At 40.7% G+C, this 27,640-nt stretch overlaps 1 protein-coding gene across 1 annotated transcript; it reads left to right on the top strand.

The window, feature by feature from the left end:
- The first annotated feature begins 1,329 nt into the window (after positions 1-1,329).
- On the top strand, positions 1,330-27,223 carry tmem26a (transmembrane protein 26a). The gene is made up of 6 exons (XM_017708844.1): positions 1,330-1,586; positions 4,805-4,901; positions 9,900-9,986; positions 16,983-17,191; positions 18,763-18,842; positions 25,666-27,223. Exons 1-6 carry the CDS (start codon positions 1,396-1,398, stop codon positions 25,962-25,964), a joined length of 963 nt encoding a protein of 320 aa, XP_017564333.1. The 5' UTR covers positions 1,330-1,395; the 3' UTR covers positions 25,965-27,223.
- Positions 27,224-27,640: the final 417 nt, after the last annotated feature.

The following is a 27,640-nucleotide window of genomic DNA, read 5'->3' as shown; positions in this document are numbered from 1 at the left end:
CTGCACAGTTTAATTACTGTTTATTTGTGGATATTTAATATATTGGAATAAGAGAAAAAAACAGAATGTAGCCTGTGCAAAACTTATGGCGCATTCATTGTTTTATGTCTTATTTTTCTTCAATAAATAAATAGACATTGTGCATTAAAATGTGCAGAAGAATGTCATATTTTAGTTATAGAGGTTGTTTCAGTTGGAAAATCAAGATGTAATCTGATCAGAGGTGCCCAAACTTTTGCTGTGTGTTTTCCCTCTCTGAGTGGGTGTGTGTAAAGAGTGCGCAGTCAGAGTGCTCCTCTTTTTACACATTTGTGTTCCATAAATGGAGAGTTTTGTTATTACATGTGTTATTAACTATGGGATGGGATTCTTTTCAGGATGTGTTTTTGTGAATAAGCTTCACCCAAACACACGGTCAGAACCATATTAGAGAAATTGTAACTAGTAATTGTAACTTGTATTGTAACTAGTGCATTAATATCCTCAATGCATTCATATTTAATATCTCTAATACATTAATATGTTCTGTTACTGTGTTTCTGTGCTCTGCGTGAGTCACTGCAAAAAATGTGTCCTTGCAAGTGAAATGATCTTAAGTCTAATTGAAATATCTAATATTTCTCATGTTGAGACTGTTATAACATATTTATAGACATTTTTCCTTCTTTTTTCAGTCAAATAGTCTCAGTATATTGACAGATCAGTTCTAAGCATATTTTCTAAAGCAAGCACAATTGTACGCTGAAATAGTGAGACAATTTGACTGACTAAAATCACTATCAAGTAAAAAGGCCAAGACACCATTTTTGCAGCATAACATTATTGTTATTGTTATTATTATTAGATGTTCTGCTGCACACACTTGAAAATGATGGTTCTTCAAGGGTTCTTTAGTAAAGAAAATGGTTCTATATAGAACCATGAACATTCAAAGAACCCTTTGCTTGATTAAAGGGTTCTTTGCATTGTGAAAGATTGATGGAGAATGTGCTGTAGATGGTTCTATATATCGTAACAAGCCTGACATTTTAACAATAGCAGAACCCTTTCCAAAAAGGCGCTATATAGAACCATCTACAGAACATTCTCCATTAATCTGAAGAATCATTTCGCCATGCAGAGAACCATTTAAACATGCAAATGGTTCTTGGAGTGTTCATGGTTCTATTTAGAACCATTTTCTTTACTAAAGAACCCTTGAGAAACATTTTTAAGTGTGTAAACTCCACTGTGTCTGTTGGGCCAACAATCAGTCCTTCCCCTCTGTAACCCCGCCCCCCCAGTACACCCTTTAGCTTTGAGAGTTTCTCTCTCAGTGTAAGAGCTCAGAGCAGAGTGAACACTGAGTGATCAGAGTGGACAGAGTGGGCACAGTGGACACTGTGAGCAGTCAGGATGCAGTTTTTGAAGTTTGTGTGTGCGGTGGTGACCCGTATTCTGTTCCTGCTGCTCTCTCTGAGTGCCGTGTGGAGGGTGATCTCAGTGAAGAATGACTGGTGGTTCTGGCTGCTGACCATCCTGTACGTCCCTCTGCTGCTGGAGACCATCATCACGCTGAAGAGGAGGAGAGGACACGAATACAAATGGTGAGAGCTCAACCACCGTCGCTGACACACTGACCTGAAACAGAGTTAGAACTCAAACGGTCAGGAGCTGCCGGACCGCCAGTCCCCTCTTCTGCTGCTCTAAGTGAGCAGTGACTCAGGCTCAAGACGCACATATAGAATAATTATAACTGTGATAAAATAAAATAGACTTAAAGGGTTAATATATTTTGTGATGAGACTTGAAGTGAACTTGATAGCAAATTCAACAAATTCATGATATGCTGAACACTTTAGAACCAGTTTTACACACAAATCTCATCACAAAATATCTTAATCCTTTTTTTATTTTGTTGCAGTTGTAATTGCTCTGCATAAAGAACCCTTAAAGAAACACCCTTTTCCATGTGTAATGAATTAAGATAAACAAATGTATTGTAATAAAGTCATTCATCTATATAAACTGTATATAGTCCGTGTGAATTTTTCACAGTGGCTATAAATCACACTGTGTTCACTGACGAGACTTTTCATTGTGTTCTTGTTATTTTAATTTTTCACCTTTATGAAGCGACGTGAAGAGCTGCTATTAAACTAACTAAACCCTGCAATCAATTTAAAAAGTTTAAGTTCTAACTCTAATGTAAAAGTTCTGTTCACTAGTTTTTAAAGCAGGCTACTGTTTTCCTAAAAGCACTGTTTGTACAGTGTGAGTTGTCAATATTTACATAAACTTCAGACTGTGTTAAACTGTGAAGAAGTGAGGAGTGATCAGCGAGAGACAGCTAATCTGTGATTAAACAGCCCTGTGTCCAACACGGACACCATTCAGTCTGAACACGCTGCTTAAACCTGCTGTTTAAAAGTAAAAGTGACCATGATTAAACTGCTGGTTCAATTAAGGCTGTTATGACTTTACTGAGTTGTAATGTGGTATTAGATATCTGGTATTAGATATCTGGTATTAGATATCAGGTCAGATAAGTCTGGTTTAAGTTGCTCTCTGTGCTTTACATTGAGCTCTTTAGAGCTGCAGAGGCTTCACACACTACTGTAATACTCTACTGTATTAATTTAGCTATCTATTTATTTGTCTGTTTGTTTGTTTGTTTGTTTGTGCCGTGTTTGTGTTATTTGCTGGAACCCCTTTGCGTTCACTTTCCCCCTGCCCGTTCTCCCGGCTCTCCCGCAGCCCCCCTGGTTCCCCTCCCCCACATCCTGCTTCCATTGTTGGGACTGTGTGAGAGGAGAACACACTTGTATGCAAAAGTTTGGGCGCCCCTGCTCAAATTCAATGTGAAATAAGTTAACTCGTCCTCTACGCTCTAAAAGATGGTTCTTCCATGGTTCTTAAGTAAGGACAATGATTCTGTGGAGAACCAGGGGCACTCTCCATGTTTCAGTGGTTCTCTGTGTGGTGAAATGGTTCTATATAGCACCAAAAAGTGTTCTCCGACGGTTAGACGCTTGACATTATAACAATAAAACTCTTTCCTGCTATTCATCAATCTGAAGAACCATTTCACCATGCAGGAAACCATTTAAGCATACAAATGGTTGTTTTAGTGTTCATTAGAACCTGTCACAGTTACAGAACAGTCATGGACCACGTGCAGTGTAACGCACATCCATCTAACATTCACTCCTCCCCTCTCATATTTAAGGAAATAAGTGATAATATCCTTAACTATGGCACAGTTTAGAGCACAACTTATGTTCATTCTTTCTATTCTCAATTTTTCAGTAATTTGATGAGAAAAAAAATCTTATTGCTCTTCACACTGTGTAAATTTTATGATTAATGGACCAAAAGAAATGGCTCAAAACAAACATAATGTAGAGCTGAAACATCAAATTGCTGTAGTTGCTGTAGTTCTGGCTTCAAATTAAAATGTACTGGATTCCCCTTGCACCACACGTGTGTGTGTGTGTGTGTGTGTGTGTGTGTGTGTGTGTGTGTGTGTGTGTGTGTGTGTGTGTGTGTGTGTGTGTGTGTGTGTGTGTGTGTGTGTGTGTGTGTGTGTGTGTGTGTGTGTAAAATTTGCTATAAGAACCATGTCACGTCTTTAGTTCCTCTCCTGGCCTACAGAGGTCACTCTCGCTAGAATTCGAGACTTGTCTCTAATCAGCTGCCATTTTGTGTATAAAAGACTTTCTGCTTTGGTGTGTTTATACTTGAGTTCTGGTCTGTGTTTTTGCACTGGTTTTGACTCTGCCTGTATCTGACTCTTTATCCCTGTTGTATGACAAACCTCTGTAATTAAGGAAATATAAAACCTCATTATAGACAGGAATGGGTTAATGATGTCATAAGGGGGATTTATACCATCAGTAGTGTTGTTTAATAGCTACAGTCTTATAAAGGGGCTAAGGAAGGCCTTGTACTGAAACACAGCTGTTCCGTTTTCTGTGAGTTTAAACCTGCACTTACTGTGCCGTGACTGAGTGAATAAAAACACACTAAAATGTGGTGATTGCACGCTGCTGTGACTCACCTGTAAAGCCTGAAATAAGTTTTCACACCACGTCTTTATGTATTAACATCAAACGCAGACTCAAAAAGAAGGTCTGACTTGATGTTTAAGATTAAGTGACCCTTGTCCATGCAGTGAAACACCACATACACACTAGTGAAGACACACACTAGGTGAGTGCACTTGCCCGGAGCAGTGGGCAGCCCTATCCAGAGCACCTGGGGGGCAGTTGGGGGTTAGGTGCTTTGCTCAAGGGCACCTCAGTCGCATCCTGTCAGCTCAGGGGATCAAGCCGGCAACCTTCTGGTTGCAGGGCTGGTTCCCTAACCTCCAGCCCATGACTGCCCCATTTAATGTTACTAAAATTCACATTATACTGATGAAGATATGATGACAGTAGATAATTCACTCAGAAGACGCGATCTTCTCCTGGTTCACTTTGAATTCTCTTTCAATTAGCAGATTCATCCACTTAGGGAAGAAGCACAACCCACATTACTGTTCTTCTGTACTCTGCATGCAGTTACACACTTCCACCAGAGAATCCAAATCCTCAAATCTTATGTAGTGCAGTTTCAAAGAATACTCTGATCAGATTTCATTCAAGTCATGTTTATGAGGAGAATCTGTTGATCCTGTGCAGTCAGAGTGAAGAAACTGAGAGCAGTACTCTCTCAGCGTGTGTAGGAGCACATCCAGCTGTTTTTAATACAATTTCAATCACTCTCAACGAGAGTGTTGTGTAAGAGTAAGGCACTCACAGCACGTCTCTGTGTGTTTGTTCAGGTTCTCTCCAGTGATCCTCTTCTTTCTGATCAGCATTATTCCCTCCATCTGGATCCTGGAGCTCCATCATCAAGAGAACAAGTCCAGCAACCCTCAGGTGACCACCACACACATATCACAGAGCTTTCTGAGTTAAGCAGCTCTCTCTGCTGTTTAATACTCTGGGGTTCACAAACTCACCACACATCAAATCAGTGATTGTGTATCTTTTGATGATCCAGCACAGAAATCCAGTTCAAACACTTCCTGAATCTGTAGAGTCACCCTGTCCATTCCACCTTATCACAAGGTCATACGTGACACATCCAGAATTATGAGACTATGAAGAGAAGCTGAGATACACGTCTGCCTCTCAATATGTGGAACTGGTGGATTCGTGTGTCCATCTACATTCTGTGTGAAACTGACCAATGGACACTCAGGAAATCACTAAGGACTGACCCATCACGCCAGAAACCCTTCATTCTTCATTCAATCCACATCGGAGACAAGTGTGAAATGACATACAGAGACTTTACAGCTGCTGAAGTTGCTGCAGCAGTTTTGGAAAGTAGTGATGAACATAGAGCATTTTGATATGAAACATATGAGCATCAGGTTATATGAAGAGCTTTTAATGAAGAATTTAGGAAGATATGAACAAATCAAGAGAGAATGATCTCAGACCTTAGAGAGTTTAAATACTTTCCCTCTCATTTCTGTTGCTGCCTTTGTTTTGAGCTGTAAAGTTCTTGATCTAATCAAAGCTGAACCTTCAAAGACTCACAAACTTGATCTAGTAAACCTGAATATGAATTGTTAATATAATCATTATCATTACTCTGATGATACTGATCAATAATAGTCCTTTCCATAGCGACAGGTCTGGTTTTCAGCCCCTGGGCACAAATGCTTGGCGGGCTCCTACCTGGCTCCCTCATTTTCGTGGTAAATACTGGAATTTTTTCATAATATCTTAACAGGTTACATATAATCTTTGCTGACTGACCGCAATGCAGGGGCAGTGTCTGTTTTCTTTCTTATGGAAAACATTATTCAATATTCCAACCACACTGTTTACTCTGGAATCTGGTGTCAAACAAAACTATATACAGGTCATCAAAACGTATCATTATCTCTCTCCACTCTCCCCTGACACCACACACACGTCTGCAGTTTAAAACATGCTCTCTTCCAATTCGGTTCGACTGACTGGCCAAGAAAACCTGGTTCTAGAAACCCTCCTCCTTACATGTCCTAATTTTTTGCAGTGTTACTTGTTAAATTAATCATATTTGTTGTCTATTTAAAATGACATTTAAAACGAAACCATAAAGCCAATAAATTCAGAGATCCATCTAAGCAAGTTACAGAGAAAGACACCTGCAGTGCTTATATTAACGCTGTCATTATTTTCTCATCCAGTCTGCCCGTATAGACTTTGTTGACCTGCCCTACTTACATAAAGACAGCAGTGAGCCAAAGAATACAGTCTCCAAACATGCTTTCTTCCTATGTTTCAACATATGTATCATTATCCATAATATATGGATATATATACATATATATATATATATATATATATATATATATATATATATATATATATATATATCTTTATAGATAGATAGATAGATAGATAGATAGATAGATAGATAGATATACATATTTATATAGATATTCCAACATATATATCATTATCCATCTAAGCAGGATACAGAGAAAGACACCTGCAGTGCTTATATTAATGCTGTCATTATTTTCTCATCCAGTCTGCCCGTATAGACTTTGTTGACCTGCCCTACTTACATAAAGACAGCAGTGAGCCAAAGAATACAGTCTCCAAACATGCTTTCTTCCTATGTTTCAACATATGTATCATTATCCATAATATATGGATATATATATATATATATATATATATATATATATATATATATATATATATATATATATATATATCTTTATAGATAGATAGATAGATAGATAGATAGATAGATAGATATACATATTTATGCTTACATAAAGACAGCAGCGAGCCAATATTATATATATATTATACATATTCCAACACATATATCATTATCCATATTATACATATTCCAATACATATTTTCTGATCTGTACAATAAATGTTATTGAATCTTCTCTAAGATTGCGCTTGTGCTCATGTGCAGAGTGTAAATGCTGACAGGCAGCAGAATGAAGACATTTATAAACAGTTCCAGACGGCATCAGGAAACTAAAACTAAATTGGGGTAAAATGTGGAAGTATTAGACGTCTGTGGGCTCTGAACATCATAATGACCGCTAAAGAGGCTCTGTACAAACAAATACACTACAAAAACATCAAATATACATAACAGAATATAATTTTAGTTGGCCTTAAATTGTAAGTGACTGGAAATGTATTCATAAATGTTAACGATGCATCATACTCAAATGCTCATTTTCAGTCAGCCATCAAAGAAAAATTAATGATTATTTAATACAGTAAGCTATTTGCCTCTGAATAATATCCAAACCATACCCTCAAATCATGGCTTTAACTCATTACTCTTTAATAGTTATGATTTACACATTGATTTGGTTTAAACGTAAGAAATTAATCAATTAAACTGAATTAACCACACTCAAAACCACATCAGACCACCAACGATCAATGAAACGCCTGCAAGCATCCACCACAACAATCACAGCATTTAACCCAGTGAAAAAGACATTAATGAAGCTCTTTAAATGGGTGATGGTCTTGTGTGGCAGTGCAAGCGTTCAGGATCTCAGAGCTCTTGAGCTGGTCTAGTAAACTTAATAAGAGCTTTTATCACAGAGCAGCACACACTCAACCAGTTAATGCACTTACACTTCACTGGTTGGTGAGTCCTGGTTGTGCAGTATGTTGTAGCATATCATTGCTGCCAGAACAAAACCTTGTATCTCCATTTTATTTGCCATTTTTTTATTTTTTGACATAATCTGATAATGCCTGTTGTGCTTTACATTGTGTGTTAATTACGTGATAAATGGACCAAAGGAAACGTTCTTTAGGGAAAAAATTAAAAGCATGTTTTTTTCCTTCTCCTGTAGTTACTATGTTGAAGATACAAGGCTTTATTCATAATAATAATAATACTAATAATAATATAATAATAATAATAATAATAATAATAATAATGATAACAGCACAGATTCATGTGATTTGATTATGTGATGTGGTTTGTTTGTCTTTCTTCCTCACCTTGAGTTTAAATTCTTTTATTCCTTTTTAACGGTGAGGCTGTCACTTGTTAAACTCCACTGTAGGCAGTCCTGCACTTACAAAAGGCAAACAATAAACTGAACTGAGCATTTTTCTTTGTGTTTGGCTTTTGGAATGGGCGTCCTCTGCTCTCTCTCATTTTTAAGATTCCCCAGATGCATCTTTTGAACATTTGGAGCCTCAGGAAACATTGACTCGCTGCTAAAAACCCCTGAAAGTTGAAGTAATGGTGTACAGTGGAACAGCTTTTACACAGCAAGTAAAAGTAAAATGAAGCAGACATTCTGGAATGAGGTGGGGGTAAAATAAGTCCAACCCAAGATCTAGATCATACATAAGGTAAATAAGATTAGATCAGATTTAACTTTATTGTCATTGTGCAGAGTTCAGGTACAGAGCCAGTGAAATGCAGTAAACATCTAACCAGAACTGTAAATACAGTATTATTTAAATATGAAGTGCAGGAAAGTAACCGACATCTGACACTTACAATTTGTACTAATTTGATTAAGGACAATATACACACACACACACACACACACACACACATTTTCTAAGCCGCTTCTCCCTCAGTGTCGCGGGGGGTGTGAAGCCTATCCCAGTGGTCATTGGGCGGAAGGCAGGATACACCCTGGACAGGTTTCCAGTCAATCGCAGGGCTTAAGGACAATAGAGAAGTAAAAATATAGATATTGCAAGTATAGCTATAATGTGCATATAAGCAGAGTGAGTGGAGAGAATGCAAATGTCGGTCGTATGTACTGTTAGAGCAGCATATAGCTGTTGTCGGAAGAAAACCTTGTATCTTTGTTTTTGACACTTATCTAGATCATATACAATGTGAGCCAACATGGTGCATGACTATAAAAGTCAATAGGGTCAAAATGCCTGCAGTTCCTGTCTGAGTAAGTCTTGCTTCATCCCCTTTGCACCCCCCTCCGAACACACATCTCTCCCTGTGATCTTTCCGTGAAGTTGAACACACCCGAAACACAACTGTTTTTCCTTTTTCTCAAAAAAAGGCTCAAAATAGTGCAAACATTAAGTGTTGCAACATAATCACTGTAAAAAACCACTGGCAAAGTGGGCAGAACTTTCTACGGGTGTGAGTGGATGGCTGCTGCCAGTATAAAGGGGGAATCAGGCTCTCTCACCAAAACCACAGACAACGTTCGCAGAAATATGTTGAAATGGTGACTCTGCCTTCATGCCTGGTTCAACCTTTTTTCATCATGCAGCTGGTAATGTTCCTGCTGAGAGGAATTTTATGTCCATTTTATTGATGTAACATTTTGCCATCTTGGCTTAAACATATGTCTTAATATGTGCTAGGTAATGTACTCATATAGACTAAAATATATACATAAATATACATAAAATATAAACAAAAACCCAAACTTTGCTTTGCTATAAGCTTTAGCTAAGCCATAGCCACTTTTCTTCTCACTTCTCCAGCAGGAAACTTTTCCACAAAAGTAGAATAGTTTCTTGAAAAATGTCTCTCAATGCTCAAATTTTTAAGACGCAGAAGTGGCTTTCAATCACCAGTTTCTTGTTCCGCATTTCCCATTCCTCCTTTAATGGTGCCTGAGGTGCCAGAATGTAACTTCTGCACCATTTAAGGTGGAACGGGACACTTTGAACAAGATGCTGATGAATGAGAAGCAACTTCATGTCTTCAGCGTCATGACTTTATGGTGGAGTGATTATAAATGCAAATAAGTCTGTTCACCTCAAAGTTGTTATTTGTCTTAAATCTTTCTCTTTGCCATTTTGTTAGCTACTAGCTAGGTGAGGCTGTTGTCTGTGTTGCAGGTTATGATTTCTTTTGCTCTGTTTGCTCTTCTGGTCTTTCAGTGTAAGAAGCTGGACTCGTGGAAGAATGTCCAGAGCATGGTGGAGTCCTTCAACATCACAATGGGCCCAGACACTGATACACTGAAGGTACTCTCAATCCCACTCACATTAAGATCAGATTCACCCAGTTTCCCCAAGACATGTTTGGTGTCTGACATTTGCTTTAGAAATAGAGCTACATGGCTAATATACCTAAGAAGTATTATAAGATTATGCCCCACCGATTAGCGTGGTGCTAACTGCATAAATCATCACACTTGCCTCAGTCTTGGTAGTGAAGGTGGCTTCCTGCTGGCCAGCTTCTCATTTGAACTTTCTGTTCCACCTAAAATGGTGCAACAGTTACATTCAGGCGCCTCCGGCATGAAAACTCAAATATTCAAATAAAAACTACTAATTGTCAACATATAAGCTTCTATTACTGATGAGGCAGCTTTGGCAGTAAAACTAAAGAAGCTTTTAGTTTGAGATGTAGGCTGTATTTTTGCTGAACTATCACAACTATGGTCCGCTCTGAGGAGACTTTTGGCCTCAGCAGAGACTGAGGGGCTTCTAATTTCTCCTGATGTTTTTGTTGACTCACTGCCCTGAGTCCTCTTGCTGCGGGGGAGTAGACCGCTCCTCTACTCTACATCTGAATCTTTAGAAACAGCTCTAGTGTATTTTTCCCAAGAAGTCAGGACCCTCTCAGGATATTTGTTGGCCCTAAGAGACATTTCTGTTTCTGTTCCACCTTAAATGGTGCAACAGTTACATTCAGGCGCCTCCGGCATGAAAACTCAAATATTCAAATAAAAAACCTACATTTTTAATGAAATGGACCTGCTGTGGAAGTGTAATAGGATTAAAGCAGTGAAATATTGTCAGTCTTGTATTTATACTGAGGTAAGGTGGCATAATGTACCACTTATAGTGGAACAGAAAGTTCAGATAAGAAGCTCAGACAGAATTGCTTGCATTGTGTACTCCACATAGTGTGACCCAAACATGCAATGGTTACAGCAAACAAAATACTAATTGTTAACATATAAGCTTCTATTACTGATGAGGCAGCTTTGGCAGTAAAACTAAAGAAGCTTTTATTTTGAGATGTAGGCTGTATTTTTGCTGAACTATCACGTTAATTATGGTTTTGGACCGAAAGCTTCTGATTTCTGGTCTGCTCTGAGGAGACTTTTGGCCTCAGCAGAGACTGAGGGGCTTCTAAGTTCTCCTGATGTTTTTGGTGACTCACTGCCCTGAGTCCTCTTGCTGCGGGGGAGTAGACTGCTCCTCTACTATACATCCGAATCTTTAGAAACAGCTCTAGTATATTTTTTCCAAGAAGTCAGGACCCTCTCAGGATATTTGTTGGCCCTAAGAGACATTCTTCTCAGCCCTCACCCACCCTGAAGTTATTATTTTGTGTGAAAGAATGTAATGAATAATAATAATTTTATTGATATTCAAAGCCAGTTTCAGCAACCGAGGATCAGAACACCAAGGCCCACACCTTCGGACACTGCCCGATCCACAATGCACCGCACCCCTACAACTGCCCCTCCCATCGGTGGCCCTTCCTAGAGTCCTTGGGAGGGGTGCTTGAAAGTGCTCCTCCTGGAGACTCGATTGTCCTACTGGGGGACTTCAACGCTCACGTGGGCAACGACAGTAAGACCTGGAGGGGTGTGATTGGGAGGAATGGCCTCTCTGATCTGAACCCGAGTGGTGTTCAGTTTTTGGACTTCTGTGCAAACCACAGTTTGTCCATAACGAACACCATGTTTGAACACAAGGATGTCCATAAGTGCACATGGCACCAGGACACCCTAGGCCGCAGTTCAATGATTGACTTTGTAGTCGTGTCATCGGACTTGTGGCCATGTGTTTTGGACACTCGGGTAAAGAGAGGAGCTGAGCTGTCAACTGATCACCACCGGGTGATGAGTTGGATCAGGTGGTGGGGGAACATGCCGGTCAGACCAGGCAAACCCAAACATATAGTGAGGGTTTGCTGGGAACGTCTGGCAGAAGAACCTGTCAGATTGATCTTCAACTCACACCTCCGTCAGAACTTTGACCAGATATCGGAGGAGGTGAGGGACATTGACGCAGAATGGGCCATGTTCCGCTCCTCCATTGTTGAAGCGGCTGACTGTAGCTGTGGTCGCAAGGTAGTTGGTGCCTGCCGGGGCGGTAATCCTCGAACCCGGTGGTGGACACCCCAGGTGAGAGATGCCGTCAAGCTGAAGAAGGAGTCCTACCGGGCATGGTTGGCCTGTAGGACACCAGAGGCAGCTGGCAGGTATCGACAGGCCAAGCGATCTGCGGCTTCAGTCGTTGCCAAGGCAAAAACCCGGGTGTGGGAAGAGTTCAGCGAGGCCTTGGAAAGTGACTTTAAGTTGGCTCCAAAAAGATTCTGGCAAACCGTCAGGTGTCTCAGAAGGGGAAAGCAGTGTGCCACTAGCACTGTATATAGTGGAGATGGTGTGCTGCTGACTTCGACTGAAGACGTCATTGGGCGGTGGAAGGAATACTTTGAGGACCTTCTCAATCCCACCAACACGTTCTGCAGTGAGGAGGCAGAGTCTGGGGACATGGGAATAGGCTTGTCCATTACTGAGGCCGAAGTCGCTAAGGTAGTTAAAAAGCTCCTTGGCGGCAGGGCTCCAGGGGTGCATGAGATCCGTCCCGAGTTCCTCAAGGCTCTGGATGTTGTGGGGCTGTCTTGGCTGACACGCCTTTTCAACATTGCGTGGACATCGGGGGTGGTGCCACTGGATTGGCAGACTGGGGTGGTGGTGCCTATTTTTAAAAAGGGGGACCGGAGGGTTCCAACTACAGGGGAATCATACTCCTCAGCCTCCCTGGTAAGGTCTATGCAGGGGTACTGGAGAAGAGAGTCCGGCTTATAGTCGAACCTCGGATTCAGGAGGAGCAGTGCGGTTTCCGCCCTGGTCGTGGAACACTGGACCAACTCTTTACCCTCTCCAGGATTGTGGAGGGTTCATGGGAGTTTGCCCAACCAGTCCACATGTGCTTTGTGGATTTGGAGAAGGCATTCGACTGTGTTCCCCGGGGTATTCTGTGGGAGGTGCTTCAGGAGTACGGGGTACATGCTCTTTGCTACGAGCCATTCAGGCCCTGTACAAACAAAGCAGGAGTTTGGTTCGCATGGCCGGCAGTAAGTCAGACTTTTTCCCAGTGAGAGTTGGACTCCGTCAGGGCTGCCCTTTGTCACCAATTCTATTCATAATTTTTATGGATAAAATTTCTAGGCGCAGTCAGGGGATGGAGGGTTTCCGGTTTGGTGACCTCAGGGTCACATCGCTGCTGTTTGCAGATGATGTGGTCCTATTGGGGACATCAGGCCGTGAACTTCAGCTTTCACTGGATCGGTTTGCAGCCGAGTGTGAAGCGGCCGGGATGAGGATCAGTACCTCCAAATCCGAGGCCATGGTTCTCACGCGGGAAAGGGTGGAGAGCCCTCTCTAGGTCGGGGATGAGTTCTTGCCTCAAGTGGAGGAGTTTAAGTATCTCGGGGTCTTGTTCACGAGTGGGAGCGGGAGATTGACAGGCGGATTGGTGCTGGGTCAGCAGTGATGCGGGCTCTTTACCGGTCTGTTGTGGAAAGGAAAGAGCTGAGCCATAAGGCAAGGCTCTCGATTTACTGGTCGATCTACGTTCCCACCCTCACCTATGGTCATGAGCTTTGGGTAATGACCGAAAGAACGAGATCGCGAATACAAGCGGCCGAAATGAGTTTCCTCCACAGCGTGGCTGGACTCTCCCTTAGAGATAGGGTGAGAAGTTCAGTCATCCGGGAGGGACTCGGAGTAGAGCCGCTGCTTCTTCTGGCAGTTTTCAAATGTTCTGCTGTTCTAACCATCTAATTTAAGGCTCTAGCCAATATTGTATGGTCATAAGCATAATTTTACTGGTGTGATTTGAGGAAATTGTATGATAGTTTGCATTCTTTCTGGTCTCCTTTCTTTGGTGCTGGAATATAAACTGACTTCCAGTCTTCTAGCCTTTAGCAGGTTTTCCATCCACCAATTTTGTGAATTTTGAAAAGGAAACCCAAATATTGCAACAAAGAATTTAACACTAGGCTGAGGTGGAAAAGTTATATCACCAAAGCTAAAATGCGAAAGAGTGGTGGAAAAGTGTTTATTGAATAAATGATGACGTATCAAGCCTAAGTCACATGATTCCATGATTCCTACAGATGGTCCAGTCGCAGTGCAGAACTTTCCGAAGATTTCTTTCAACATCTTTGAAGTGCCTGATCAAAGCTAGTTTGAAAAACATCTCAGCACAATGAGCTCCAGAACTGTCTGGTGCGTTTATGTTCTCAGATTTAAGGTGGTTGTCAGAGTGGTGCGGAGATTTCAGCCCTCATTAGGTGGCCACTGCTCGTCCTGCTCCCGTCTCTGACCAGCAACTCTGACCAGCAATTAACATAGCCATAAAAAAACAGCAAATGGCTGTAAACATGATTCTACTGAAGCAAAAATGTTAAATCTCTCCATCTTGCTCATTTTGATGCTTAATCGTGGCCTACCACATCTAAAGTTTTTCACGTAACTGTGTTGAATGCAAAACATTTGAGTGGAAATGCAGCCACTGAGTGTTATTCCAGATTTGTTGCGTTCAGATTCTGTTGTAGTGTTAGCGTTTCCTGTGGCTTTATTTTCAGGCAATGATCTCAGGACCTGACTTCATCTTCTAGGGCTGAGGGTCCTCCTATGAGTGTGTGTGCCATCCATCTTCATTCAGCTTTTGCTTCACGTGTTATTATCTGTTCTTATGAGGCTGAAATTTAGTTTGGATGTGTTGTATCTTCTGGAACACAGTGCTTGTTTTTCCATTGTCAGTATCATTACAGATGTTGTTGGTGTAGTATTGAGCCTTGTCTTTCCTGGCAGCTCTCTGGAATTCACACTTAAGTTCCCCTAGAAGATCCTTATCCTTCTTCTTTTTTCCCAGTTTTCTCTGAATAATCATTGACTTTGTTTACTTGCTCTGATTCATCATTGCTGATCTCTTTGAGTTCCATCCACAGCTCCTCTGGCTCTCTGTCATATTGTTTGAAGATAAGTCACTCTTGGCTGGTCTTCCCATGCCGACCATCAAGCCTCTGCAACTCATCCAGAATGCGGCAGCACGACTCATCTTCAATCTGCCCAAGTTCAGCCACGTCATCCCATTGCTGCTCTCCCTTCACTGGCTTCCTGTAGCTGCACGCATCAGATTTAAAACCCTAATGCTTGCCTACAAAGCCAAAAATGGACCAGCCCCTACCTACTTGATGGCAATGGTGAAATCTCGAACTGTACCACAAGCCCTTTGAGCTTCGAGTACAGCTCGGCTTGACCCGCCATCCTTCAAGGTGCACGGAAGACAAGCGTCGAGAACGTTCTCTGTACTGGCACCCAGATGGTGGAATGAACTCCCACTGGCTGTCCGAATAGCAGGGTCTCTTGCTGTCTTCAAACGTAGCCTGAAGACTCATCTCTTTACACAGCACTTAAATGAGCACTGAATTATAAGCTGCACTTATTTTTATTGTACTTCACTGTGTATTGTAGTTTATTGTATTGTTTGTTATTGTATTGCATTGAATGGCACAGAGTTCTGCGTTGAACTCTGTTTCTTTTTCTCTTGGTGTCTGCAGTGACATATTTGTTTCTAGCAGTATCTGAGCTCAGGACTGTCTTTTTCTCTAAGTTATTGGTAACTAGCAAAGATACTTTCTCTAGATTGACAAAGCACTTCTTGTAAGTCGCTCTGGATAAGAGCGTCTGCTAAATGCTGTAAATGTAAATGTAAATAGGTGGAATGTTCTTCAGGTCATGTTTTGGAAGTCTGGCAGTTAGACTGCATTTGCTTGTTCATTAGAAGTTCATGATCTGTTCCACAATCAGTCAGTCTTTGCATCTCTTCATCTCTGATCCCCAAAATGGAGAAGAAAAAAACACTGGTCCTCATTCACCAACTGTTCTTAAGAAGAAATTTCTTCTTCTTCTTTCTCCATTTACACAGTTTTGATGAAGATTCTGACATTCACCAATGTTTTCTTAATTGGGATTTGTTCTTAGGTAAGAGCACAATCTATATACACTCAAGAGCACAAAGGTGAGAACAGTTCTGCACTTTGAGAACACGTCATGAATGTGATGCACACTTTTTCTTAGGAGTTTTCTCAAGAACACACTTAAGAACAAACTTGGGAAGATACTCGAGAATGAGGTACACTCTTATCTTGGAATAGAAGTTAATATAATAAGATTTTTTGGACCATTTCTATTGGATAACTGAAGTTTTTTCTAAATGAAAATATAACAAAAATATCACACGTATCATCTATATTGCATATTATTATATATGGCTACTTACATACACCAATTAGGCATAGCTCATTGTCCATTTCATCAGCTCCACTTACTATATAGGTGCACTTTGTAGTTCTACAGTTACAGACTGTAGTCCATCTGTTTCTCTGATACTTTGTTATCCCCCTTTTACCCTGTTCTTCAGTGGTCAGGACCCCCATGGACTTTCACAGAGCAGGTACTATTTGGGTTGTGGTTTATTCTTAGCACTACAGTAACACTGATGTGGTCACTGCTAGACAGAGAATAGAGGATGACCAAAACAAACTGTGCAGCAGCAGATGAGCTATCGTCTCTGATCTATATCTACAAGGTGGACTGACAAGGTAGGAGTGTTTAATAGAGTGGACAGTGAGTGTTTAAAAACCCCAGCAGCACTGCTGTGTCTGATCCACTCATACCAGCACAACACACACTAACAAAGCACCACCATGTCAGTGTTACTGCTGAGAATGATCCACCACCCAAATAGTACCTGCTCTGTGAGGGTCCATGGGGTCCTGACCACCGAAGAACAGGGTAAGAAAGTATCAGAGAAACAGATGGACTACAGTCTGTAACTGTAGAACTACAAAGTGCATCTATATAGAAAGTGGAGCTGATAAACTGAACAATGAGTGTAGAAACAATGAGGTGGTCATATGTATATGTATATGTAATATATCTGGAGTGTCGTCTAACAGTTTGTGTATGTGGGTTTATCTTTCAGGCGATAGAGAGGCGCCTGTCTTCCATCTGTCCAAACGACTGGATCCTCGCTCTTCATCAGACCCTGCTCATCCTCCTCATTGTGGGGAAGTGGCTCCTGCCCCTTGGAGGCGGGGTGACACGTGACGAGCTGTCTCAGCTGCTGCTGATCTTTGTTGGCACAGCCGCCGACATCCTGGAATTCACCAGCGAGACGCTGTCTGATGTGAAGTGGGTACTTCCTCAATTACTGAAGAGCTATTTCCTCTGCAAGAGAGCACAGCTGTGTCCCAAATCAACACCCTCCTGAGTGCACTACTCCACTTATAGTGCAGCTACCACCATTTCAGGGAATTGGCTCAGTTGCGTAATGGCCAGATTAAGTTATAGAGCATTTATCATGGAAATAGCAACTGAAAGTGCTTTAACAGTGAAGCAGTAAATGACTAAATTAAATCTGTCTCTGATCTTTAATGATGATGATAATATTTTAATAGATTGAACAAATAATAGGTGGGTCATTCTCACTAAACAGCCTTAAATCACATCTGTTAAGATTTCAGATCATTAATACTCATATAATTTAGCAGATCAATTAGAGTTAAATTATTAATTTTTCTATTTGAAATCTTTTTTGTATTTGCTTTTTTTCAATGACATCTCTGAGAATTACATTTCATTTGATTTAAATAACTTTTAACTTTACTTATTTAATCAAGAATCCCTCTTTATGTATCCAAAAAAAAGAAAACATTTCCATAATTTTAGTTTTCCAGGGCTTATTTGTATTAGTGCTAAATTGTGTGAATAACAGATTCAGACATAGATTCAGAGTCGATTTCTCCTAAACAAACACACTTTACTGTCCTCTGAGTCAGGGGTCAGCAGCTGGGGAGCAAGTTAACGTTTATACTGTATGGCTTGATCAGTTTTACTGTTGATGGACGTCTCACTTCTCTCCTTAACGTTAATGTACCTGACTAAATGGAAAGATAATTACACAGAATGCTAGGAACATAGAACAACTGGAATATAGGGCCCTGAAAACAAAACCCTGGGAACACAGGGCTCTGAAAATATAGAACCCTGGGAGCAAAAAATCCTGTGAACGTAGAACACTGGGAACACAGGGCCCTGAAAACATAGAACTCTGGGAACACAAGGCCCTGAAAACATAGAATCCTGGGAATATAGGGCCCTGAAAACATAGAAATCTGGGAACACCAGGCCCTGAAAACATAGAACCCTGGGAGCATGTAACCCTGTGAACACAAGGCCCTGAAAAAATAGAACTCTGGGAGCATAGAACCCTGTAAACATACAGTATAACACTGGAAACATAGGGCATTGAAAACATAGAACCCTGGGAGCATAGGCCACTGTGAACATATAACAGTAAAATATATAGGACCCTCAAAACGTACATCCATGGGAACTTATGGCTGTGGGAACATCCAACCCTAGGAGCATTGAATCCTGGGCACATAGGGCTCTGAAAATGTAGAATCCTGGGAACATAGAACACTGGGAACATAGAACCCTAGGAACATAAGTGCAATAATTCCTGACAAGTTTAGCACTGTTAGCTAGCCATTAGCCTGACTTGGCCGTAGTGTTTTTAAGACCACCGCATTACTCTCATCATCATTACCACAGACCTAAACCATGTCATGCTGAGTGTTTTGTTGGTTGGTGGGATTAAAGTTATGGGTGTAGACACTCCTCATACTGATATCTGTGTGTGTGCGTGTGTGTGTGTGTGTGTGTGTGTGTGTGTGTGTGTGTGTGTGTGTGTGTTACAGGGATAGCAGTCCACAGCTGGTGTATATAATCCTGGCGGTGTGGACGTGGAGCATGCTGCAGTTTCCTCTGCACTTGGCAGGTAAGAGTACACCTGGGTTCTGCATTTACCTTTACACCATTCAGCAGACGCCGTTATCCAGTGTGACTTACAAAAAGGCTTTGTTGTCCAAAACAAATCCTAGCTAGAACAACCTGCTCTTCAACTCAAACACTGCCATGAAACAACAGAGCCAGAGCTAATAACTAGAAACATACAGGGATAAACACAGCATGAGTGCATTACAGTGCCCTTCAGTAAGAGTTGGATTATTTTTTTATTTAAGTGCTGTCTTCCACTGCAAAAAGATAAGCTAAAATACAAGAAATTAAGACTGAATTTGAGGAGAAAATTATTTAATACTAGAATACTAGAAATAATCAGCTCTGATAAGAGTTCACAGGTTTGAAATAAGTAGAAAAGGCTGCTTTTTAGATCAAATCACTTGAGATCAGACTCATTGCAATCAGTACTCAGTAATCAGTGAAACACACTGAATATTAGTGAATAATTACTTTTTGCATTCTTAATTTTAACAAATTGAAGAAATTAAGGCTGAGGAAGAAAATAAATTAGTAATTTAAGCAGAAAGGACTCAATACTAGTGAAGGATGATTCCACTGTTACTGAAATTAATGCTTTAGTGAAAGTGAATGGTACAGATCAGTACTCTGTCTAATGTAGCTTGTTTTATCAGTAAGTTACTCAATTGTATGATTTCCTGACTGAGGCATAAAAGATATTCATGGTCAACTAAAGAATATACCATTCATTCAAAGATAGAAACTAGAAAATAACTTTTAAAACAAGATCATAAATCTCATATTTCCAGACCAAATCTTGGCAAACAGAACAATTCGCAGTGTCCATGCATCCTAAAGGATGGCGAGTCGAGCTGAGCTGGAAGGTCTTGAGGTACAAATCCAGTGTTGATGTAGCTACAGTGCACAAGTTAGATCTTCTGTAGTGTTCTAGACAATTTTAGTCACAGTGCTGCGTTCACACCGGAGGTGTAGTGTACTGCTTGCGGATGATATGGTAGAACCACTCACAATATGAAGTGGGGAACGATGCACGCTGTTTGCACTGTGGAAAGAAAGGGGAGGAGCCAGAAGGGGCCACCCCAGCTAAAAATTGAACTTTGAATTTCAATGAATTTCAATCAACTGTATTTTTCATTAGATATTATTTTCTTTAGGCTTTTTGCTTTGGTCATTTGAGGGTTTTGAAATGTTATAGAAGGTCACTGCTTGATTGGCCAGTTGGATAATGAATTGGACGACAGCCATGGCAATGCAGATTCCTTATTTGAGGTGGAAAGGCAGGAGTATGTTCTATGCCCTCAGTGTTTGGTTGTGTAATTCTGTTTGATCCTGGACTTGTAATGAGAAAATGTTGAAACTTGAAATGTTGGGCCTGTGTGGCTCCCAAAAAAATCATGATCCGGTTTATTTCACCACTGTGGTCAATGGCAAAAGGTTCTGAGATCTGAGTTCTAGAACATGAATGCTGTCGTCTGTAGAAATTTTCCATTACACTTCAGTGCAATAGCCGGCTACCACCAACATGCTGTTTCAGCATTAGAGCCCGTTTAGCAACATGTATGATGGCAGAAAATAAGTACATGAGCAGATGCTGGTGAAAAAGTTCCCAAGATAAAAGCATCTTTTAGTTATGTTTCATCTACACTGGAAGCATCAAGCCATGTAGCTCTGATCTTTACTTTACTACTGCAATGACAGTGTTGAGCGGTACACTGAGATTCCGAACGTCGCCGTGGGTCCCTTTGGAGTTTCTGAACATGGTGCATCTGCTGTAATGGCCGTTAGCCTGACCACTGTTTTCTCTGACTGCTAATGTGGGCTGACATGGCTGAACAGTTAGGCCATGTTCACACAGCAGGTAAAAGTGGCCCAAATCTGATTTTCTCACCAAATCTGATTTTTTTGTTTGGCTATTGATAATATCTTTTAAATGTGATCTGTATGCAACATCAGTCTGAACAGATCAGCTCCTAAACCGACCTACATGCACAAAAGAACAATGCTTCATGTTGCTTCATGTACAGAGGTAAACAATTATGACTGCCAACGAACGCCAGTCACTCCCAGAGGGTTCAGATTCATCTTTGCCAGTGTCGCAGGAGCCATCATGAAGCTTCACTGACTGACAGCTGGGCTTATCATCCAGGATGTGTTCAAGCCCACTGTAAACATGGTTCATGTTCTCAGATTCTTTAAACTTTTAACTGTTTTTTGACACTGCAATCTTACTGTCCTACACCCACATTTGGAAATTTCTTTCAAAATCTCTTGGAACACGGATCATTGATTGTGTGTTTCATTGTTACACAATTCTGGGGAACCTACACACACACACACAAACATGCACACACAAACACACACACATACAATAATCAGTTCAGTGTGTGGCCTAAATTCCAACTGGTGGGTGGAGCTAAGTGAGAGAACATTTGTGTGAACAGAGAGCCAGTTATTGCACAGACGACAGTAACATCAGTGCTGTTAAAGAACACTGACGTTCAGACTTATCACTCCCTTCAGTCACTTTAACTGATTTAACCCAATCAGATGATGATTTTCTGTTGAATACTGTTGAATTTCTTACTGAATACAGAGTAAAATGGTGTGATTAAGGGTGACTGTCAGGAGGCTCATTTTTCCTGCAGCTCTGGTCTGAATGTGGAGAAGAGTTTTTCAGACGCAGCAGTTTCTGTCTTACTGTAGTTCCTGAGGGTGAATGATTCAGAGCTGATGTGTTCAGTGGAATTCTGAGGAACCCCCTTAGACAGGGGACACTACAGCTGGACAACAGTCCAGCCTCACAGCAGAAACATTAACAATGAGAGAGAGAGAGAGAGAGAGAGAGAGAGAGAACTGCACCTTACAGTAATCCCATATTATGAGAGGGCAGTAGAGAGAAGTGGAGAGAGAGAGAGACCGTTAGAGAGAGGTGCAGAGAGACCTGTGAGTGATGTACTCCGTGTGTTGTGAATGGTAATATGTGAACAGTTGATTCTGCTGAGTTTACTGTTCTCTCTGTTTAAAGGAAGGAGAGCAGTGAGTGTTCTTGGTTCCTCAGGCTGTTCTAAACGGCACATTAGTGAAAGTAGGAACTGTTTGAGTATCTGTTTAAACTCTGTAAACTTCCTGCTGTAGAGAGTCTGAGCTGAGCTGCAGAGACGAAGGAGCTCAGAGCAACAGCTGGACTGTAACTGCAGGCCCTCCAGCACAGATATTACAGCTTTATATTCAACACACTTTTAAAAAAGATGGTTCTGCAGATTGATGGAGAACGTGTCGTTCCATTTAGCACCAAAAAGTGTTCTACTGTAAACAACTGACATGTATACAACAGCAGAACCCTTTTTGGTGCCATATAGAACCACATACAACTCACTTTCCATCAATCTGAAGAACCATTTCACCATGCAAAGAACCATTCAAGCATGAAATGGTTCTATATCAAACTCAAGGCTCTTAACAGAACTACTGTCTTTGCTATTGAACTCTTGAAGAACCATCTTTCTTTGGTGTGTGGTTTTTGTTTAGTTCTTCATTTTGGCTTTGATTTCACTTTACTTTTAGTTAGCCGTAGAAATGAATTAGCAGTTTTAGTTTAGCTTCCATTTCAGTTTTAGTTGTTAGTTTTATGATAAATGCTGTGATAGCAGGTGTTTGATAAGAGTAGAAAAAAATGAAGACAGCAAACTGAGTTCAGTTCAGTTCCAGCTTTCCTCAAAGACCAAACACAGAAACACGCTCGTAACTCTTATTCACACACTGAGAAACCTTAAACGAATGCTTTATTCTCAGTATTTCTGCTTCATTTAGTTTTGCAGTGAGAAAAGCAGCTCTGTAAATGTGTGTTAAGCTCTGATCGAGCGAAGAAACATGAAAAAATTCAAATCAGAACATCAATTTGGTTCCTAATCTCGTTAGTTCGCACAGCTGCTGTAGTGTAGCCAGGCTTATCTTCACTTACAAAATCAACAAAGCATGACTTTTGGCCAGGGGCTCTCGAATTTTGCATACAACTGTAAAAAGCTAACTGCAGGCTTATGAGTTAGTGTACAACACACACACACCCACACCCACACCCACACCCACACACACACATACACACACACACACACCTAGGTCCATAACTATAATTTTATTGAGGTCCATTTTGCAAAAATGTCACCTTAATATCATAGTGAATAAAAATAACTGCCAAATATGAGTTACACCAACTGTAGGTTTCTTCATTTTTTAAAACAGAATCATTGCTCCTTATTTACCTACCCATAACTGTTATGCACCTTTTCCTTCCTCATTCCACCATTCCTCCATGAACTGCTGATACAAACCGACTGGATTTCCTACCCTGTTTAATTTTATTTTATTAATTTATTTAACTATTTATATATTTGTGTTTATTTCAGCCGAAATTACCCTTGAATCCTACACTGAATCAAATGATAGTTTCAAATTGATTTTATTTCATTTACCCCCCTCTCTCTCTCTCTCTCTCTCTCTCGCTCTCGCTCTCGCTCTCGCTCTCTCTCTCTCTCTCTCTCTCTCTCTCTCGCTCTCGCTCTCGCTCTCTCTCTCTGGTTGTCTCTTTTGCATCTTTGTCCTCACTGATTTTTGTAAAAGCACACATTAAACATGCATTATAAAAGGCTGTCTGTACCAAAGCTGGGGTAACGGGAAAGGCAGCTACTCATAAAGTTCGTGAGACAAAATCCTAATGTGCCTTCCGATTTCTTAATAATGTTTACATGATACTATACCCTCAATATGCTAGTTAACAGTGAACATTCACATGCCAGTTGTAGTCTGTTATACAATACAGCTTTAATTTCTCATCTGATCAGTAATATAGCCTACCATGGAGAACTGAGCAGCTACTGGATCTAATTGTTAGACTAAAGCATGATTCAGCTAACAATGCTGTAAATGCTCCAAATAAAAAAATGAATAATGGAGTCTGCATATTCCAGGCATAATATGTCATTTATGCTCATAAACGCTATCATTTTTACTATAGCAATGTTATATGTTAGCACATAGCTGTGTGCTGAAGAACTGAACATCTTAAGAAGTCAAAGATTCTCTGGTACTCAGGGCAGCGTAGCGCCTCATACAGATATGAACAGAGCGGGCAGTTCAGTCTATGGCCGAGCCACAGCTGTTCAGGGGTCAACTGAGAATCAGTCACTGCTCAATGGGCAGCTTCATTACTTTTTCCACACTGAATCTCATTAAACCCTTCAGAAACTTCAGAAGACCACAGGGTCCTAACGCTAGTCATGAGAGCTATCTAGCTTACTAAAAAGCAATTACGAATAGCAACAATTGCTAAGCAGTACTAAATGATTAGAGGTTTAATAAGTAACACAGAGCTTGGTAGATTTTGATGGGCCTTAATACAGTGACAGAAAACAAATCAAACTGTATCATACCATTCTCTCCCCATTTGGTTGGGAGGCCGGGATACTTTGGCTGTGCCCCTGAGAAGACTATATCATCATAACGGCGTTGTCGTTAAAAAAAGTAAAAAAAAAAAAAAATCCTTCTGAAACTACCGAAGTCCCAACCTGGGAGTCCTCATAGTTAGTTTAGTGTCCATAGTTAGGTCCATTTGAAAGCTGGTTTTAGTTCAGTGCTGTTGTTGCTGAAGGTCTGGTGTTTGTGTCCTGCTGTTAGCTTAATTTGCGTGTGATTGCCTGCTGACAGCTGGTTTGCACACCTGTGTGACTGTAAATCAGTTCAGTGTTTAACGGTTTAGTTTATTTGATTTAGATGTATGGGGACAGAACACACTAATAAAAATTTCTGTAAATGTGCCAGTTTAGTCAGTTTAGTTATTTTTAACTGGATCTCCTTGGCAGTTACAGAAGGACAAAAGATTACATAAAACATTTACATAAAAACTATATGAAACATTAATGATGCATATAAATATAAAAGACAATTATCTCCCAAGGTGTCTCCCAACTCACCTGATTCAGGTAGAGGAGCCTTATTTATAAAGTCTAATCTTGCACGCGTCCTACGTCATCCTATTGTGCTTAAGACCTGCAACGTATTTCATGCTAGGACGTGAACGCAGACGCTTCGTGTGATGCAGAATGGTGTTTTTGCATGTAGTTGCGTAAAAAATGTGTCATGACATATTTCTTAACGTAACACAAGCACGAACTTGAGGCCAAGCCTGTCCAAGTGGTCTCGTAACGGCAATGTATTTCACACAAATATAGTTTACTTAATCATAAAAATATAGTACATTATTGCATTTCCATTTCAAGAGAAGGGGTAAAGCAGTTTACTCACCTCTACTGTCTACATTGAGGCTGCTGGAGTAGCAGTAGATCCCTCTGTGATTTGTCCTCTAGCGCCCCTTCAGTGTTTTAACCACCGTTGCAATGCAAGAGTGCATGGTGAGTTTGTTCAGAAGGACCGAGAACGTTAGCCAAGCGCCGCCATTGACGTTCACGTCCTTGCATGAAGTATGTTTCAGGCCAAGCATGTGCTTAAAAATGTTTTATAAAAATATATACCTTAATTTTTTACATTAATGACTACAACCCTTTGTGCATCTGTGAGCTCCTGCTGGTGTGGGTTTCCTCCCTCTATGAAGGCAAATATGCCAGATGAGTGCTAAAAACTGAATTATCTGTAAATTTCACAAAGTCAGCCTTAACATACAAATCCTCTACATGCCACTTCTGTTTTTTTCACTAATGTTTAGCACAGACGTACGTCAGCCGAATATCTGTTCATAAACTCTTACACTCTCATAATTGGATTAGTCAGATTTTGGTGAAGTGTGACCCAGTCTGTGTTTGAACCTTCAGTGGTGACCTCCAAGTCGGGTGAATCAACTGAGGAGCAGGTGGAGGAGCAGCAAGGTTGCTGTAGAAACATCCTGCTGGAGAGACACAGTACAGACATCTGGAACATCGTGGAGAGCCTGTTCATCCAGGATGGACCGTTCCTCGTCGTCCGCCTGACCGTGATTATCTACTTTGAAGTTTTTCACCAGATGCTGGTGTTCTTTGCCATCAAGAATTTCCTGGTGGTCATTCTGAACTTTTACAGACTGGTGGTCATCTTCCTGGACGTCAGACCGAAATCACGGTCACAAACGCCTTGATGGAAGGAAACACTTGAAGAGCTCATTACTGGAAACTACTTTGGAAACTTTGGAAGTGTAGTCGATCAGCTAAGACATTTGCTTTTGTAGTTTCAGTGCTGGAGCCATGAGGCTAATGTAGCTAAGGTAATGGAAGCTTATACACCAGTGCTACCTGCTTGTCTCAGACTTGAGGAAGTGTTCAGTATCTCTAATATTCTAGATTATTTGCTTTCCGACACTGTATGACTCACTGTTATCTATAAACAGGTTTCTGTAAGCCTCATCACAGAGATGCACACACAGCCAGGGGGCAGAAAGCAACTCTCTTGACCGCATAAAGCAACAATGACAAGTTGACAAGAGAAAATGGTAGCAGAATGTTTCCTCTGGGACAAGCGTCTTGTGCTGTGTAGCACAACTAAAAAGACAGTATTGTGTTCTCCAGATCTCCATTCTGTTCTTCTCCATGTTCTCTCTTCTTCTCAGTTATTCTCATATTTGTCAACCATCTTGTATACACAACCATCTGATGTACGCCTGAATGCAGCATTAGCTTAGCAACACTCGACATGCTCCTGATATTGTCATATAAGGAGGATAGACAGACTCAACAAACAACTAAACCAGGTCAGCTAGGCCAAATTCATAGGAGGTGTCAGCAAGATGTAATGTTTTCTGTGATTTTAGCTAAACATTTAGCAAATAGCAAACTTAGCTTAGACCTAAGCTTCCATTACTTGGTAGCTACATTAGCCTCATATCTCCAGAACTAAAACTAATGAACTAAAGGAGGTATTTTGTTTTTGTACCACTTGAATGAAACTAAATGTTGTGTTATTTGCTCTTTTTTAACTGGTTATATATCTACACTCACTTTATCAGAAACACCTCTCTTGCCGCTCCACCTTTCTAGTGTTCATTTAGAGGCCGTAGATCAACTGCTGATGCACAGTGCGTCAGTCATTATCTAGATCTTTATTAATGGACAATTTCTAGAATTAATATCTACCGGCAGTCCTGTGATTAGAGTAACATGGAGCTACATAGTGGAGATATAAGGCAGGTGGACCTCAGAGTCCATGTATGTTAAAGGAGTCTGAGTATGTACGGTCTTTAACTTTACACCGAATAAGAACAATTTGAATATTACATGTTCTGTGTAAATTAGAGAAACATCAGTGATGTCAAACAAAATAACTGCTCAGACTGTTCAAACATTGTAAAATGTTCAGATGTTTATGATATTTTGATGCTTATACACTATATTGTCAAAAGTATTCAGTCACGCATCCAAATCATTGAATTCAGGTGTTCCAATCACTTCCATGGTAACAGGTGTATAAAACCAAGCACCTAGGCATGCAGACTGCTTCTACAAACATTTGTGAAAGAATGGGTCGATCTCAGGAGCTCAGTGAATTCCAGCGTGGTAACGTAATAGGATGCCACCTGTGCAACAAGTCCAGTTGTGAAATTTCCTCGCTACAGTCAACTGTCAGTGGTATTATAGCAAAGTGGAAGGGATTGGGAATGTCAGCTACGAAGTGGTAGGCCACATTAAATGACACAGCGGTGTTAGCGGATGCTTAGGCACATAGTGCGCAGAGGTTGGCAATTTTCTGCAGAGTCAATCATTACAAACCTCCAAACCTCATGTGGTCTTCGGATTAGCTCAAGAGCAGTGCGTATAGAGC

This window comes from Pygocentrus nattereri, chromosome 10 (assembly GCF_015220715.1).
Source record: "Pygocentrus nattereri isolate fPygNat1 chromosome 10, fPygNat1.pri, whole genome shotgun sequence".
NCBI lineage: Eukaryota > Metazoa > Chordata > Actinopteri > Characiformes > Serrasalmidae > Pygocentrus > Pygocentrus nattereri.
This window is presented reverse-complemented; position numbering and strand designations above follow the sequence as displayed.